The following is a 13,965-nucleotide window of genomic DNA, read 5'->3' on the forward strand; positions in this document are numbered from 1 at the left end:
TACCAGGGGTTGTAACACAAATAGATATAGATATAGATAGATATAGATATATAGAGATAAGAGATAAGTGTATGAATTCAGGTTTTAGGAACAGAGAATCCATTCCGTATAAATTCTGCCAGCCCATCAAAACAAGCAGGCTCATCTGGGGTCCCCCATAATCCATCCTGGGAAATTGGTGGTCCTCAAAACCTAGCTGACCAGAGAAGGCACCCCCGCCCCATTTGCTTTTCTTTTCTTTTTTTAAAGGAAAGCCTGAATTACTCCATTTCTTCCTATATCGCCAAATTTCCAATGAACGGTAAATTTAACCGCTAAGCAAGGAAGGCAAGCAAACATCTCGGGGTATCCAAGTATCCACATTGGCAGAACAATGGGGGGAGCAAAAAAAAAAAAAAAGCCCAACTGCAAAAGAAAGTCATCTTTGGGGGGAAGGGGGGGTCAGACGCTCAAGTCCAGTAGATGAGAAGAGTGGGGGGCGGGGCGCAAAACTTTTGAAAGTTTTTCCAAACTTCTCTTTTTGAAAGAATGGGGCAGACTGGGAGGCGGGACGGGGGGTGGACGGATCAGGTTTGTTTGGCCTCGTACTCCCCCACATTCCCTCTACTTGGTTCTCCCCCCTCCCGCCCTCAGAACAACCCAGCAAGGTCGACTCAACAAAATGCGCACCGGACCCAGCGCTCGACACCCTTTCACATCCTCCCCAGCCAGTCCGACCGCCCCCGTTTCCTCGCCCCCAGCCCAGAGCTTTCCCCACCAGCCGCTGGCTCAAAGACCGACGGAGTGGGCGTAAACAAGCGCGACGGCTCTCACCTGGCCGGGGGGGGGGGGACAGAAAAGCCCTTTCAGACGCTGTCCCGAGTCGAGGACCCCACCGAGCTGGGAAGGAGAGAGCAAAGGCTGCTTTGAAGCACGGAGACCCCTCAGCGCCTCGTCCGCGCAAACGGTCTGGAACAACGGACGCTCGCGAAGCACGACAAACCACCTGCACCCACGCGGCCACACACGCCTCTCCTCAGCCCGGCGCAGCGGGAGGAGTATTTATAGGCAGGGTCCGGCGGGCCACGCCCTGGCCCTCCGAGGGGGCGTTTCCCTCGGCCACGCCCCCTCCGCCTCTGCCCAGCCGAACAGGCTGGACCACCCGCGCGCCGCTCCCCGCCCAATTCGGGCTCCTCCCCCCCCGCCCTCACCGAAAAAGGATCCCGAGGGGAAGGCGCTGGGTCCCGGGGAGACGGCCAAGTGGGGGAGCCAGGCGAAGGTCGGTGGGGCGGGAAAGGAGCGTTTTTCGACCGAAGCAAGAAACGGCGCAACGCCTGCAGGGCCGGCTTTACCGGACTGGCGGCATTCCCCAACATTTAGCGCCCTCCGGATACAGGAAGGCGAACGCCCATCATTATGGAGTGGCTGGAAATGAAGGGGAAGATTCCCTTAAGGCTCAGAAACATTAAACAAGGCGAGAAGTTTTAGAATGGATAAATGGATAGGATAGATAGATTAGATTAGATTAGATAAAATAGAGATAGGATAATCACATCTCGTGTGTGTGTGTGTGTGTGTGTGTGTGTGTTTGTACCCACACACAAATATGTCTTATCATAGATAATCTATTTCTATCTCTGATTGACATATATAGATACATTTGCATGTATAGAGTGTGTGTACACACAAACATATACTCCATATATACACACCCATCTATTGGATAGATAGACATTCTGTTAGACATATACATTGTTTATGTGTTTGTGTATACACACACACAAGCATACTCTATAACACAAATATAAATACATTTTATGTCTCTTATAGAAATTATATATATATATATATATATATATATATATATATATATATATATATATATATATATATATATATATATATATATATATATATGTTTGTGTGTTTGTGTTTCTATATGCACACACACCGTGTATACACATACTGTTCTATACACACTATATATACACACATGTCTATCGGATGGATGGATAGATAGATGATAGATAGATGATAGATAGATAGATAGATAGATGATAGGTAGGTAGATAGATGATTGATAGATAGATAGATAGATAGATAGATAGATAGATAGATAGATGATAGATAGATAGATAGATGATAGATAGATAGATGATAGATAGATGATAGATAGATAGATAGATAGATAGATGATGATAGATAGATAGATAGATAGATAGATAGATAGATAGATAGATAGATAGATGATAGATAGATAGATGATAGATAGATAGATAATTTCTGTGTATTATGTGTGCCCTGGGATGGGAGGCCATCTGGTGATCCCAGGTCAGCAGGCTGATCAAGGAAATAAAGAAAAGCATTCTAGAAGGTAATGACAAAGTCAGAATTGAGAACCAAATTTTCTCATTTTGAAATACATGGATTTCAGCAAGTAACTCATCCTTCAAGGATCAGACACCCTTTTCTTTACAGCGAGGTGTCATCCGTGTTGCAAAAATATTGCTACAATACTTTAAAAAAACAACTGGCAAACACAGAGGAGATACTCTAATGCTCCACATCCCTCATTAAAATCCTGTGACTGCTGTTTAAACTTTGGCAAGAATAGGGGAAATAGACTTCCATTGTATTTACCTGATTTTCAACAGAACACACCATTTGTCAAAAAGGCTAGGGTGAAGTTCCTGAATATCCTCAACTAAATTCTGGCAACTCTAGCTTCAGATGCCGTTAAGTGGGAGGAAGAAAATGCACACAACTTTTGGCAGAGTTTAGTGTGGGATTCTGCATACCGTAATCCACAGTTGGGTGTAGATTCATAATCCTTAAGAGTTACAGAAGCCTGTTGGTGGCCCAGATTTTTGCTGAAGCTATGCAAACAAACCACACTATTGGCTATGGAGAGTAGAAAAGCTCAAAATGTTAATACAATGGAAGATATTCTAATTTTACTTGGTTACTTTCCTGACAAGAAGTTCAGACAGGCTTGCAAGCAACCACAACAAACCCCAACTGCTTTCTGTTTTTAATCTTAAAAACAATAACAGTAGAGAGAAACTGAAACTGAAGTCGAGAGAGAGAGAGGAAAAAAATCTCAAAACCAAAATCTACATGAAAACAAAATGTTTTCGCAAGAAGTTAACAGAATGCCGGTTATCAGCATTCTCATCTACAGTAGCTGGGCCTCTGCAGATGACTTAACCAACAGATCTCATCCCACGCTGCCGGCAACCAAAATTAATGGGATTTCAAAAATATTTCCAGAGGCCCAGATTGTAGAAGAACACCAAAGAGTCTCCAAGGTTGTGGGTGCAGCATCGCTGGAAGTTTTTAGGAAGAGATTGGATAGCCATAGGGCCATGATAATGAACCTATGGCGCTCTGGTGCACATGCCTTCCAGTTTGGGCACTTTGTACCAAAAAGGTTAGCCATAACTGGTATAGTCTCTCCTGCTTGGGCAGGAGGTTGGTCTAGAAGACCTCTAAGGTCCCAACTCCATTATTCAGTGTCCAAGCTTTTTATGCCATGTGACAATGGAAGACCATCCTTCATTGGGTATCGCTTAAAGTTTTGTATAAGATGGGTGGCTATATAAGAGAGAGAGAGAGAGAATGAGAGAGAGAGAGAGAATGAGAGAGAGAGAGAGAGAAAGCATATGGTGCAGAGGTGGTATTCAGTCAGTTCTGACCAGTTCTGGGAAACCGGTGCGGAAATTTTGAGTAGTTCAGAGAACCGGCAAATACCACCTATCTGGCTGGCCCTGCCCCCTATCTATTCGCTGCCTTCCGAGTCCCAGCTGGATCTTTTTTGTTGTTGTCCTGCATAGGAGAACAGAGCTGGAAAGTAGGTTGGTGGGGTGTGGAGGGAATTTTGTAGTAACCTTCCCCCAGGAGTGGGGTGGAAATGGAGATTTTGCAGTATTCTTCCCCCAGGTGTGGGGAGGGAATGGGGATTTTGCAGTATCCTTCCCCCACCACGCCCACCAAGCCACACCCATGGAACTGTTAGTAAAAAAAAATTGAATCCCACCACTGCTTTGGTGGCTGAGGAATTCTGGGAGTTGAAGTCCACCTATCGTAAAAAAATACTGAGGTGGAAAAGCCCTGTTTTAAAGGATTACTATCCAACGTGTAGAGACTTCTGAATTCATAGCTGGTAGGTAACAAATACAATTAGGAGTCTGTTTACAAACTCTTCACTATTCAGCCCTATTCAGAGATGGCTGAATTAGCTTTTACTCCAAGCTCGAGAGATAGTAAGGGTTATAGAAACTAGGTTTAGAGATGCTGCTGAATATAATAGTGCTTGGTGGCCCAACAGGAAATCCAACCACACAACCTTCAATTTTATGGCAGCTGCACTGGCTACTCGCAGGTTTCCAGCTCTAATTTAGACCACCTTAAACTTGATTGGGTAGAAACCTTTGTTTCTTTGTTTTGATTAGAAGAACCATCTTTCCCCATATAACATGTGAGGGAAATATGGGAGTCTCCACACTTCTTCAAGCTGCTAAAGTTGTGAAACGCTGCTTCAAATCTATCTCGAGACCGTCTGTCGCAATGCAATATTTCCTTAATCATTAACAGCTCTGACCTCAATTGCTAGTTCGTTTCAAGCCTGCTACGTTGCATGAATATTTATTTTATTTTATCAATTATGGTTGTAGGACCTCATTTCTCGGTTCCTTGGGCAGTTGTTGTTGAGCCCCCCAAATTTCCTCCCCTTCATGTTGGATTAAAAAAAAAAAAACCTCACTGACCACTACAGTTTCCTGAAGTAAATTATGTTGTCAGCTTTTCTAAGTTTTCTGCCACAAAAAGTAGCAACAGCAACCCCCCCCCAAAAAGGAGACAATTTTCAAAATAATAATAATAATAATAATACACATGATGGACAACTTTAAGCAAATGTGTTCCACAAAAGACCTTTCATACGTCTGACAAAACACGTCGCTCTCTATAATCTGCAGAGAGCATTTCATAAAAAAAAAAAAAAAAAAAAAAAACATTTCCCCAGCTGAAACAATACTTTTTAAAAGCAGTCACATTGTTCCAAATCTTGACCGTATGATCTGCCTCGGACCAAGTAATTTTGCAGCTTTCCGCGTATTCTTAATGCAGTTGCTTTTTTTCTTTTTTTAAAAAAAACCCTTATGTGGCATTTTATAAACCAAGGATGGCTAACCTTTTTGGTGCCAAGTGCCCAAAGTGGCAAGCGTGTGCAACTCCAAAATGCAATGCAAACGGCCCCCATGCATCTGCCCAGCCCCCCTGCGTGCGCGTCCCCCACGCATGCGCCCTGCCCCCGCTTCACCCATTTTTGGTTTCCAGGCTGGTGCAGGAGGCTTTCCAGGCCCAAAACAAGGAACGTAGGGGCGTGCATGGCACCCCTGCGCCCCATTTTGGCTTCAAGGTAGGTGCAGGAGGACTTCCATGCTCAAAACAGGGCATGAAGAGGTGTGGGCATGTGATTGAACCACCAAATCGCAATGCGAGCACACCTGCACATGCGCAACCCCCTCCCCGCACATATGTGCTCACCTTCCCAACATGCACCCACATGCGTGGCAGAGACCCGAAATCCAGATGGCCAGCTGGAGGCCGGTGCACATGCACACTAGAGCTGGGCTGGGGCGACGGCTGGCGTTCCCGCAGAGATGTGATCAAAATTTGGAAGCTGCTGCTTACAAATTGGCCGTTTTATTCCCACCAAGACATGTATGTACACTCCTCACACATTTCCAAAGTCATGTGTCTTAGCAAGCTTTTCCTTTAGTTATAAACTAAACCATGAAGGCGAACCTACGGCCAATTTGCAAGAAGCAGGAGCTTCTAGAACTTTCTATGTCCCATCACCCGTCAGTCCCTAAAAACAGCAATGTGTTACAGGTAGCCCTTGAATTATGACCGCAATGGAGGCCAGAACCTCTGTTGCTAAGCAAGGCGGTGATAACAAAAGTCACACCCGACTTTATGACCTATTTGGCATGGTTGTTAAATCAAGTCGCTGCAGTTATTAAGTGAATTGTGTGGTCGTTAAGTGAATCCCTCTTCTCCCAGTGGGAAGGTCACAAATGGGAATCATGGATGCTGCAGCTGTTGAAAATACCTGCTGGTTAATAAGCATCCAAATTTTGATCACACGACCATGGAGATGCTATGATGGTCGTAAGTATGAGGACCGGTGGTCGTAAGTCACTTTTTTCAGTGTTGTTGCAATTTTGAATGATTTGTAGGAAGTTAGCACCCACCCTTCTCCTAGAAGAATGAAATATTCCAGGAAATATTAAAAAGGCAGAATATTATATTTTCCCTAAAAGAGAAACATGTTTCTAAAGACAGAAACTCAGAGCCTCAGCTCCCTTCCCTGGTACACAGTCTCCTCAGTGGTGGGATTACAAATGTTTTCCTACCAGTTCTCTGAGAACAAGCTTTGTGCGCGCGCCCATGCTTCGTGCATGGGCACAGGCGCACAGTACTCAAAGACCGCCCCTCAGTGTTAGCGCTGGTGAGCTGAGCTGTTTTTTACCTCAGCTGAGGTGCGGCAATCCGCTCTGCCCTGTGGTGGATTCCAGATTCCGTTCCAACCGTATAGAGTGGATGTGCGCAGCGCGCGTGCATGCATCTTAGCATGTCCGCGAGTCTCTGTGATGCTCCAGCTGCTCAGCGGAGTGCCATACATATGCTGTACATGCCATGCCCGTGCGAGAAAGCGCCAAAGACTTAAAAGACCGGTAAGGAGCTCAGAGCACCATACCAGAATGGTATCTGGTGCTCTGGGCAGGCTCCGGTACGCCCGTACCGGGGGCATACCGCCTGCAACTCACCACTGGCTCTGCCATGTGAATCAGCTGAGCTAAAAACAAGGGAATATTGGGCAGGAAACAGCAGGGGCAGGAGGGCGGGGCCAACCAGAGGTCATATTTGCCGGTTCTCTGAACTACTCAAAATTTCCGCTACCGGTTCACCCGAACCGATCCGAACCGGCTGAATACCACCTCTGGGTCTCCTCCCCCTTGAGCAGGGGGTTGGACTACAAGACCTTCAAGGTCCCTTCCAGCTCTATTCTGACAAACCTCAGGGGCCATCAATTTGACCAATGTGAGAAACCAAGTCCTGGAGGTCTTTGGTCTTGACAGGGGGGATGGACTAGAACAGGGGTCTCCAAACTTGGCAATTTTAAGACTTGTGGACTTCAGCTCCAAAAATTCCCCAGCCAGCCGTGCCACTCCTATCATGGCTGAAATAATAACTAGGCCATGATAGACAAACTATACTGATTTACCAAGATACTTAGAGTACATTTTCTTGCTAGGCGCCATAAGTCTATAGGTTAATAAGCTTATAGGTTACAGGTTAATAAACTTATAGGTTAATAAGCTTAGCACAGTCACTGATCAAAGATCCCCTTTAAGGCTTCAGGTGGGTTTCTCGTCCATTTGGGTAGGAATTGAAAGTGAGATCTTTTGAGCAGCAAACATGTTAGTGTTGAATTAGAGTCCCATTGTATGATTTGCAAAGAGTAAGTATGTTTCCAACCCCCCCTTCTGTTGGCTTGAAATGTAAGTTTAAATTCAGACCCTGGGTATCAAATTTATTAAATAAAAAATGGAATTGCATCCTTCTATATATATGCAGTTGTGGGATTCAAGTAATTTAACAACCGGTTCTCTGCCCTCATGATTTCTTCCAACAACCAGTTGCCAAACGGCTCAGAAAGTTAACAGCCGGTTCTCCCAAAGTGGTGCGAACTGGCTAAATCCTACCACTGTATATGTGTATAAGAAAAAAATAATGTATAATAGACGTGAGCAGGGGGGGGTGAAACACAAGGCCCATGGGCTGGATCTGGCCTACGGCGTGGTGAGATCCAACCCGTGGGGCAATTCTGGAAAATATAAGGGGCCAGCCCACGTCACTTCAGCCCGGCGTACCCAATGCAAAGAGGAAACATGCCAGCAGTTTGAAGAGTGGCATCAAGCTGGACACGCCCACCCAGTCAGCCACGCCCACCCAGTCGCCCCCTCCCATGAGGTCAACCAGACCCCTGATGCGGCCCTCAATGAAATTGAGTTTGACACTCCTGCTCTTGAGTGTCTCTTGGACTGGAAGGAGATGCGATCAGACCATCTTAAAGGAACCCTGACTGCTCTTTGGAAGGTCAGGCACTGAAGCTGAAGCCCAAATCCTTTGAGATCCACCAAAGAGAAGAGAGGACTCAATGGAAAAGGCCCAGATGTTGGGGGGAAATGGAAGGCCAAAGGAGAAGGGGACAACAGAGGATGAGATGGTTAGATGGTGTCATCGACGTAATGAAGATGAATTTGGGCAGACTCTGGGATATAGTTTATTTTATTTATTTTATTTATTTTATTTATTTTATTTATTTTATTTATTTTATTTATTTTATTTATTTTATTTATTTTATTTATTTTATTTATTTTATTTATTTTATTTATTTTATTTATTTTATTTATTTTATTTATTTTATTTATTTTATTTATTTTATTTATTTTATTTATTTATTTTATTTATTTTATTTATTTGTTTTATTTTATTTATTTTATTTATTTTATTTATTTGTTTTATTTGTTTTATTTTATTTATTTTATTTATTTGTTTTATTTTATTTATTTTATTTATTTTATTTATTTGTTTTATTTGTTTTATTTGTTTTATTTGTTTATTTGTTTTATTTGTTTTGTTTTATTTGTTTTATTTGTTTTATTTGTTTTGTTTTATTTGTTTTATTTGTTTTATTTGTTTCATCAAGTATGAGTTAAATAACAGATATAAGTGTAGACATGATTATGAATACATGAAATGAATATGAATACAAGGGAATATTAGGACAGGGATGTTAGGCACACTAGTGCGCTTATGCACGCCCCTTAAAGACCTCTTAGGAATGGACCATGGAATCGCAAAGAGTCAGACATGATCAGGCGATTGAACAACAAATAATGGAGTCTAAAAATAATTAAGAATATAGATACTAAAGTAAACCCTCCTTACGCAAGTGTGGCAGTCATAAAACAATCCCTGTGGTGGTAAAAATGAATGTTGTGGACATTAAAATGAACCCGTTGCTGAAAACCAGATGTAAATGCCAGTTTTTGGCAAAACTGTCACAAAAATGTGGTTGTGGAATTATGGGATACTGCAAATGTCTGTAAATGCAAGCCAGTTCCCAGGTGCCCAACCTGAGGCCATGTGACTAATGGGTGGCAGCCATTGAAACTTCAGGACTTGGTCATCCTAAGGAAGACCTGTCGTAGGTTTCAACAGTGGCAGAGCGATCAGTCGTAAGTCAATAACTAATCTTATATGACAAACATTTGATTTATATTACTGTAGCTCAATTAACCTCTGCTCATTCACTGCTTCAAGATGATGTTGGATTTGGTTATTGGTTTCCATTGGTGTGTGTTTGTGAGAGTGTGTGTATATGCTATATTGGATAGATATATATTCTGTGTATACAAACACAAACACACACAGAGAGGGAGAGAGAGAGAGAGAGAGAGAAAGGGAGAGAAAAAGAGAGAGTGAGGGAGAGAAAGAGGGAGAGAGAAAGAGTGAAAGAGGAAGAGAAAGAGCGAGGGAGGGAGAGAAAGAGAGGGAGAGTGAAAGAGAGAGGGAGAGAGAAAGCGAGCGAGGGAGAAAGAGGGAGGGATGGAGAGAGAAAGAGAGAGGGGGAGGGGGAGGGAGAGAGACAGAGAGAGGAAGAGAGAGAGGAGGGGAGGGTATGTGTGCACAAGAGAGAGCAGTTTAGATGCAAACTCTCTGAACCAGATGTTAGTTTAGGGAAGTTGGCATGCATTCCCTAGATGAGTTGTCTTTCTGGCAAACAATATTAGCAGATTTGCAATGCACAACTTTCCGTGTTCAGTGGGAAAGACTTAAGTGAAATAAGTACCTTTGTGCTGGCAGTGACTGCATGCCAGCTCTGAGTCAGAGGCTCACCTGCATCTACTCACGTTCCTCAAGACATTCCCAAACCCACCTACGGCGTAGAAACCTACCTGCCCCTAGTAGGTTTTCTAAAGAAATTTAAGGAATAATTAACTAATAGGAAGAAAGGGCTCCCCTGCTTCCATACGGACTCGCATTTAGTTTTAAAAAGAAAAGAAAAATTGAAGTGAGGGTGATGATTCTTCAGAACTACGAACTCTTTAACTTTGGTAGCTCCTCTTGGCTTCGATAAATTAGGGCCTTTGAACCTAAAATGAAACGGAATCATTGAAAGGCTCACTGAGATAACTACGTAATTGAGGAAACCTTCCGAAATCAGATAGCTAAAATGTTCAGGAAATGTGCTGCTGTGCTAATGGAGGATTATGATTATAGGCAATCCTGAATGGAATAACAGAATGTTAACAGAGTTGGAAAGGACCTTGGGAGGACGTCTAGACCAACTTCATGCTCAGGCAGGAAACCCTGTACTATTCCAGAAAGAAATGGCTGTCCAGTCATTTATCGTAAAACACCAGAAGCGTTCATCGATCTGTAGGAAGTTAGCACCCACCCCTCTCCTAGAAAAATGAAATATCCTGGGAAATATTGAAAAGGCAGAATATTATATTTCCCGGGATAAGAAATGGAGAAACATGTTTTTAGGCAGGAAATAGACTCACTCTTAATAGCCCCCCGCCTTTGTCAATGGGCCATTAAAAAGCCTGTGCCTGTCTATTCTACATAACAAAGATATCCCCCATTCAGCTCCAGGGGGGATTAAGGCATGATAGTATTAGCCCTTTACCCATCTCACCACAGGGTACCTGGGAAGAAGCAATGCTCAACTAAAAGTGGACTCACAGCCTACAGAGTTGCCCCTGCATGGCTCCATGGGAGTCTGACAACCAATAAGAATACAAGTTCAAGATCAAAGGCCAGAGAGGGCATAAAACCAGGGACTTTCAGCATCTCGGTCTCTTTTTCTTCTTCACTCAACATCTGGAAACGTGTGATCCCCCTTTTCTGTTCAAGAGCTCAAGCCCTATGATCCTGTCCACCATTAAACCACCTTTCCAAGCAGCCTCCATGTTTCCAGTCTCTTTTTCCCCACTTGGAACTGAACCCAGAAGGACATTTCTCCCAACAGATCTGAATCAAATACTGTCTTTCCAACTTTGTGCTCTTCTTCCATGACCAGAATTCTCCAGCCACCGTGACTGTTGCTGAACATTACTAATTCAGATTGAGAAACATCGCAAAATCAAGGTTAGCTTGACTTTAAAAACTGTAACTGTGGTTTTTTATCACAGAAAGCATAACAAAGCACTCCTCAGTTAGTGCTGGAGATACATTTACATCCTGTCTTGTGCTTTACAGGCTTAAAATAGATTTTTTTAATAGCTTGGATCAGTCAACGAAACCCAAGGCAATCTTCGAGATTATGGAAAAGCTACTCATACTTAACACAACCAATTTTACCCACAACCACATCTGGCAGCAAGCCAAACCACAGTTTAACACACCAATTTGGGCCTGAGTGAAAAAGAGAATCCAAAAGGTTTTTCCAAGCAGGAGGTATAGAGAAGGCTGTCTGGAAATTATTTCCATTGAAGGATTTTAAAGCGGAGGAGTGGGCATTTAATAGTGAAACCTCAATCAAGTGGATTACTTGGGTGACAGACTAGCTGCTGGCACACTAGGAAGATATGAGGTTTCAATAAAGGAGAATATTTGTAGCTCAGGGTTGAAGTGAGAGGATCTTTGTTGCTTTCTGAGATTGGTTGTTTTCCTGCAGACATTCCGTTACCAAACTAGGTAACATCTTCAGTGCTTTGAAGGGAGTAGGGTTTGTGGAATGAAGGAGGAGGAGGAGGAGGAGGAGGAGGAGGAGAAGGAGAAGGAGAAGGAGAAGGAGGAAGGAGGAAGGAGGAAGGAGGAAGGAAGAAAGAAGAAGAAGAAGATTTTAGGAAATATTAGAAAGGCAGAATATTTCCCCTAAAAGAAGGCAGAAACTCAGCCCCCCCTCCCTCCACCTTTGTTAATGGACCATTAAGGCCTGGGCCAGTCTATTCTACATAACAAAGACCTACTTCCTTTAAGCAGAGCCATAGGAGGAATTGCGCAAAGCCTCTTCCTTACATCATCACCCAGCAAGGCTCAACCAAAACCAAAACACAGACAACCTACAAAGTTAACCCCTGCATGGTCCCATTGGGGTCTGACAGCCAATCAGAATACAAGCTCAAATTCAAAAGCTCAGAAAAGGCATAAAATTGGGGCACTCTCAGCATCTCTTCCCTTTTCCCCCTGACATCTCAAGCCATGTGATCCTGTCCACCATGAAACCATCTTTCCAAGCAGTCTCCATGTTTTCAGTGTCTTTCTTCCCACTTGGAACTGAACCCAGAAGGACGTTTCTTCCAACAATTTTAGGACCTCAAATCATGTGATCCTGTTCATCAATAAACCTTTCCAAGCAACATCCATGAATCCAGTGTCTTCCCCCCCTCCCCGCCCACTTGGAACTGAACCCAGAAGGATATTCCTTCCAATAAAGGAAGCTTTACTTTTTGTCCAGGGGCCACCCTTGTAGGTGCAGAAAAGCCTTTGACTTTTCTATGCTTCTGCTGAGGTCACTCTAGTTCACACCTTCCTTTTGCCATTTCAAAAGCAGTCATGGGGTTTTGAGTCATCACCCCATTAAACGGGATTTTCATAGCAATTGCACCAAATTGCCTCAGCTTTAAAGGAGTGTCTGTGTTGCAGACGGCAAAGTTAAGACTTGCAGGCTCCAGTGATTCACTTGTGATTCCTAGCAAGGAGGAGGAAAAAGGACAAGCTGAAGAAATACTTCAAGGCTGAGACATTGAGGAGATGCGTCTTAGCTCGTAAGGCAGAGCGTGTTTTATTTATGCCTCCTTGGGAAATACTGCCGAAGAGGACCAATTTAAGAATGAAGCATACGCTTGAAAAAAACAACTCACCAGACGTATATAAAACTTGCTGTCGTGATTGTAGTCATGGATTCAATGTGGGAGAATCATGTATGAGCCAGGTAATCCTGGTAAATGCTTCTGGGGAGAAAAGCTACGGCAAATCTAGGCAGCATACTAAAAAGCAGAGACATCACCCTGCCAACAAAAGTGCGTATAGTGAAGGCTGTGGTTTTCCCAGTTGCAATGGATGGCTGTGAAGGTTGGACTATAAGAAAGGCTGAGCGCCAAAGAATGGAGGTCTTTGAACCAGAGGTGGGTTGCTGCGGGTTCGGCCTAACCAGTAGCGGCCCAGAGCAGCGGAGAGCAAACCAGCACGGTGGCTCTTTTTTATGGCAAAAGGCAAATTGCGCATGCGCAAACAGCATGCAGCGCTTGCACGAGCTCTGACAATCAACTGATTGTCGCAGAGGTGGTGGATTGCCTGCGTAGCATGAGTTAGGCAGGTGCACGAATGGAATGCATGCACACGATCAGCAAGCCAATAGTGAAGATAAGTGCAACCCACCACTGCTTTGAACTATGGAGAAGTCACCTGCGAGTCCCTTGGACTGCAAGGAGATCAAACCGGTCAGTCCTAGAGGAGATCAACCCTGACTCCTCTTTAGAAGGCCAGATCCTGAAGGTGAAACTCAAATACTTTGGCCCCCTAATGAGAAGGAAGGACTCACTAGAGAAGAGCCTCATGCTGGGAAAGACGGAGGGCAAAAGAAGAAGGGGATGACAGAGAATGAGATGGCTGGATGGAGTCACTGAAGCAGTTTAGGGCATTAAACCAACATCTGGCTGTTTGATAAGGGCTTAGCATCTTTTGTGGGGTTCTTTATGTTCTATGATCTTGGTTTAAAAAGGTAAAAATCAGGGCGACGGCACCAGATTTTATTAAGCTGAGACGTTTCATTACTCATCCAAGTAACTTCTTCCATCAAAACAAAAACAAAATAGGTTAGGCAGAGAAGCATTGGAATGTACTAACTCTTGCCATACCAATTGTAGGAGTTTCTCCCTAAAATGTATTGCAAATGTAAAT

The 13,965-nt window shown here is 43.7% G+C and overlaps 1 protein-coding gene across 2 annotated transcripts in view; it reads right to left on the reverse strand.

Annotated features, from left to right (window-relative positions):
* Window positions 1–12,979, reverse strand: part of NDRG1 (N-myc downstream regulated 1) — a 67,340-nt gene extending 54,361 nt beyond the window's left edge. The window contains exon 1 of one of the 2 annotated variants that reach the window (XM_081949868.1): window positions 12,927–12,979. In XM_081949868.1, the coding sequence (XP_081805994.1) occupies window positions 12,927–12,964 (38 nt within the window). In that variant the 5' untranslated portion in view covers window positions 12,965–12,979. Of the gene's footprint in view, window positions 1–813; window positions 1,025–12,926 lie in introns of those variants that run through there. The other variant, XM_081949869.1, reaches the window with a different exon arrangement.
* Window positions 12,980–13,965: the final 986 nt, after the last annotated feature.

Source organism: Natrix helvetica (genome assembly GCF_964273705.1).
Source record: "Natrix helvetica genome assembly, chromosome: 4".
NCBI classification, from domain to species: domain Eukaryota; kingdom Metazoa; phylum Chordata; class Lepidosauria; order Squamata; family Natricidae; genus Natrix; species Natrix helvetica.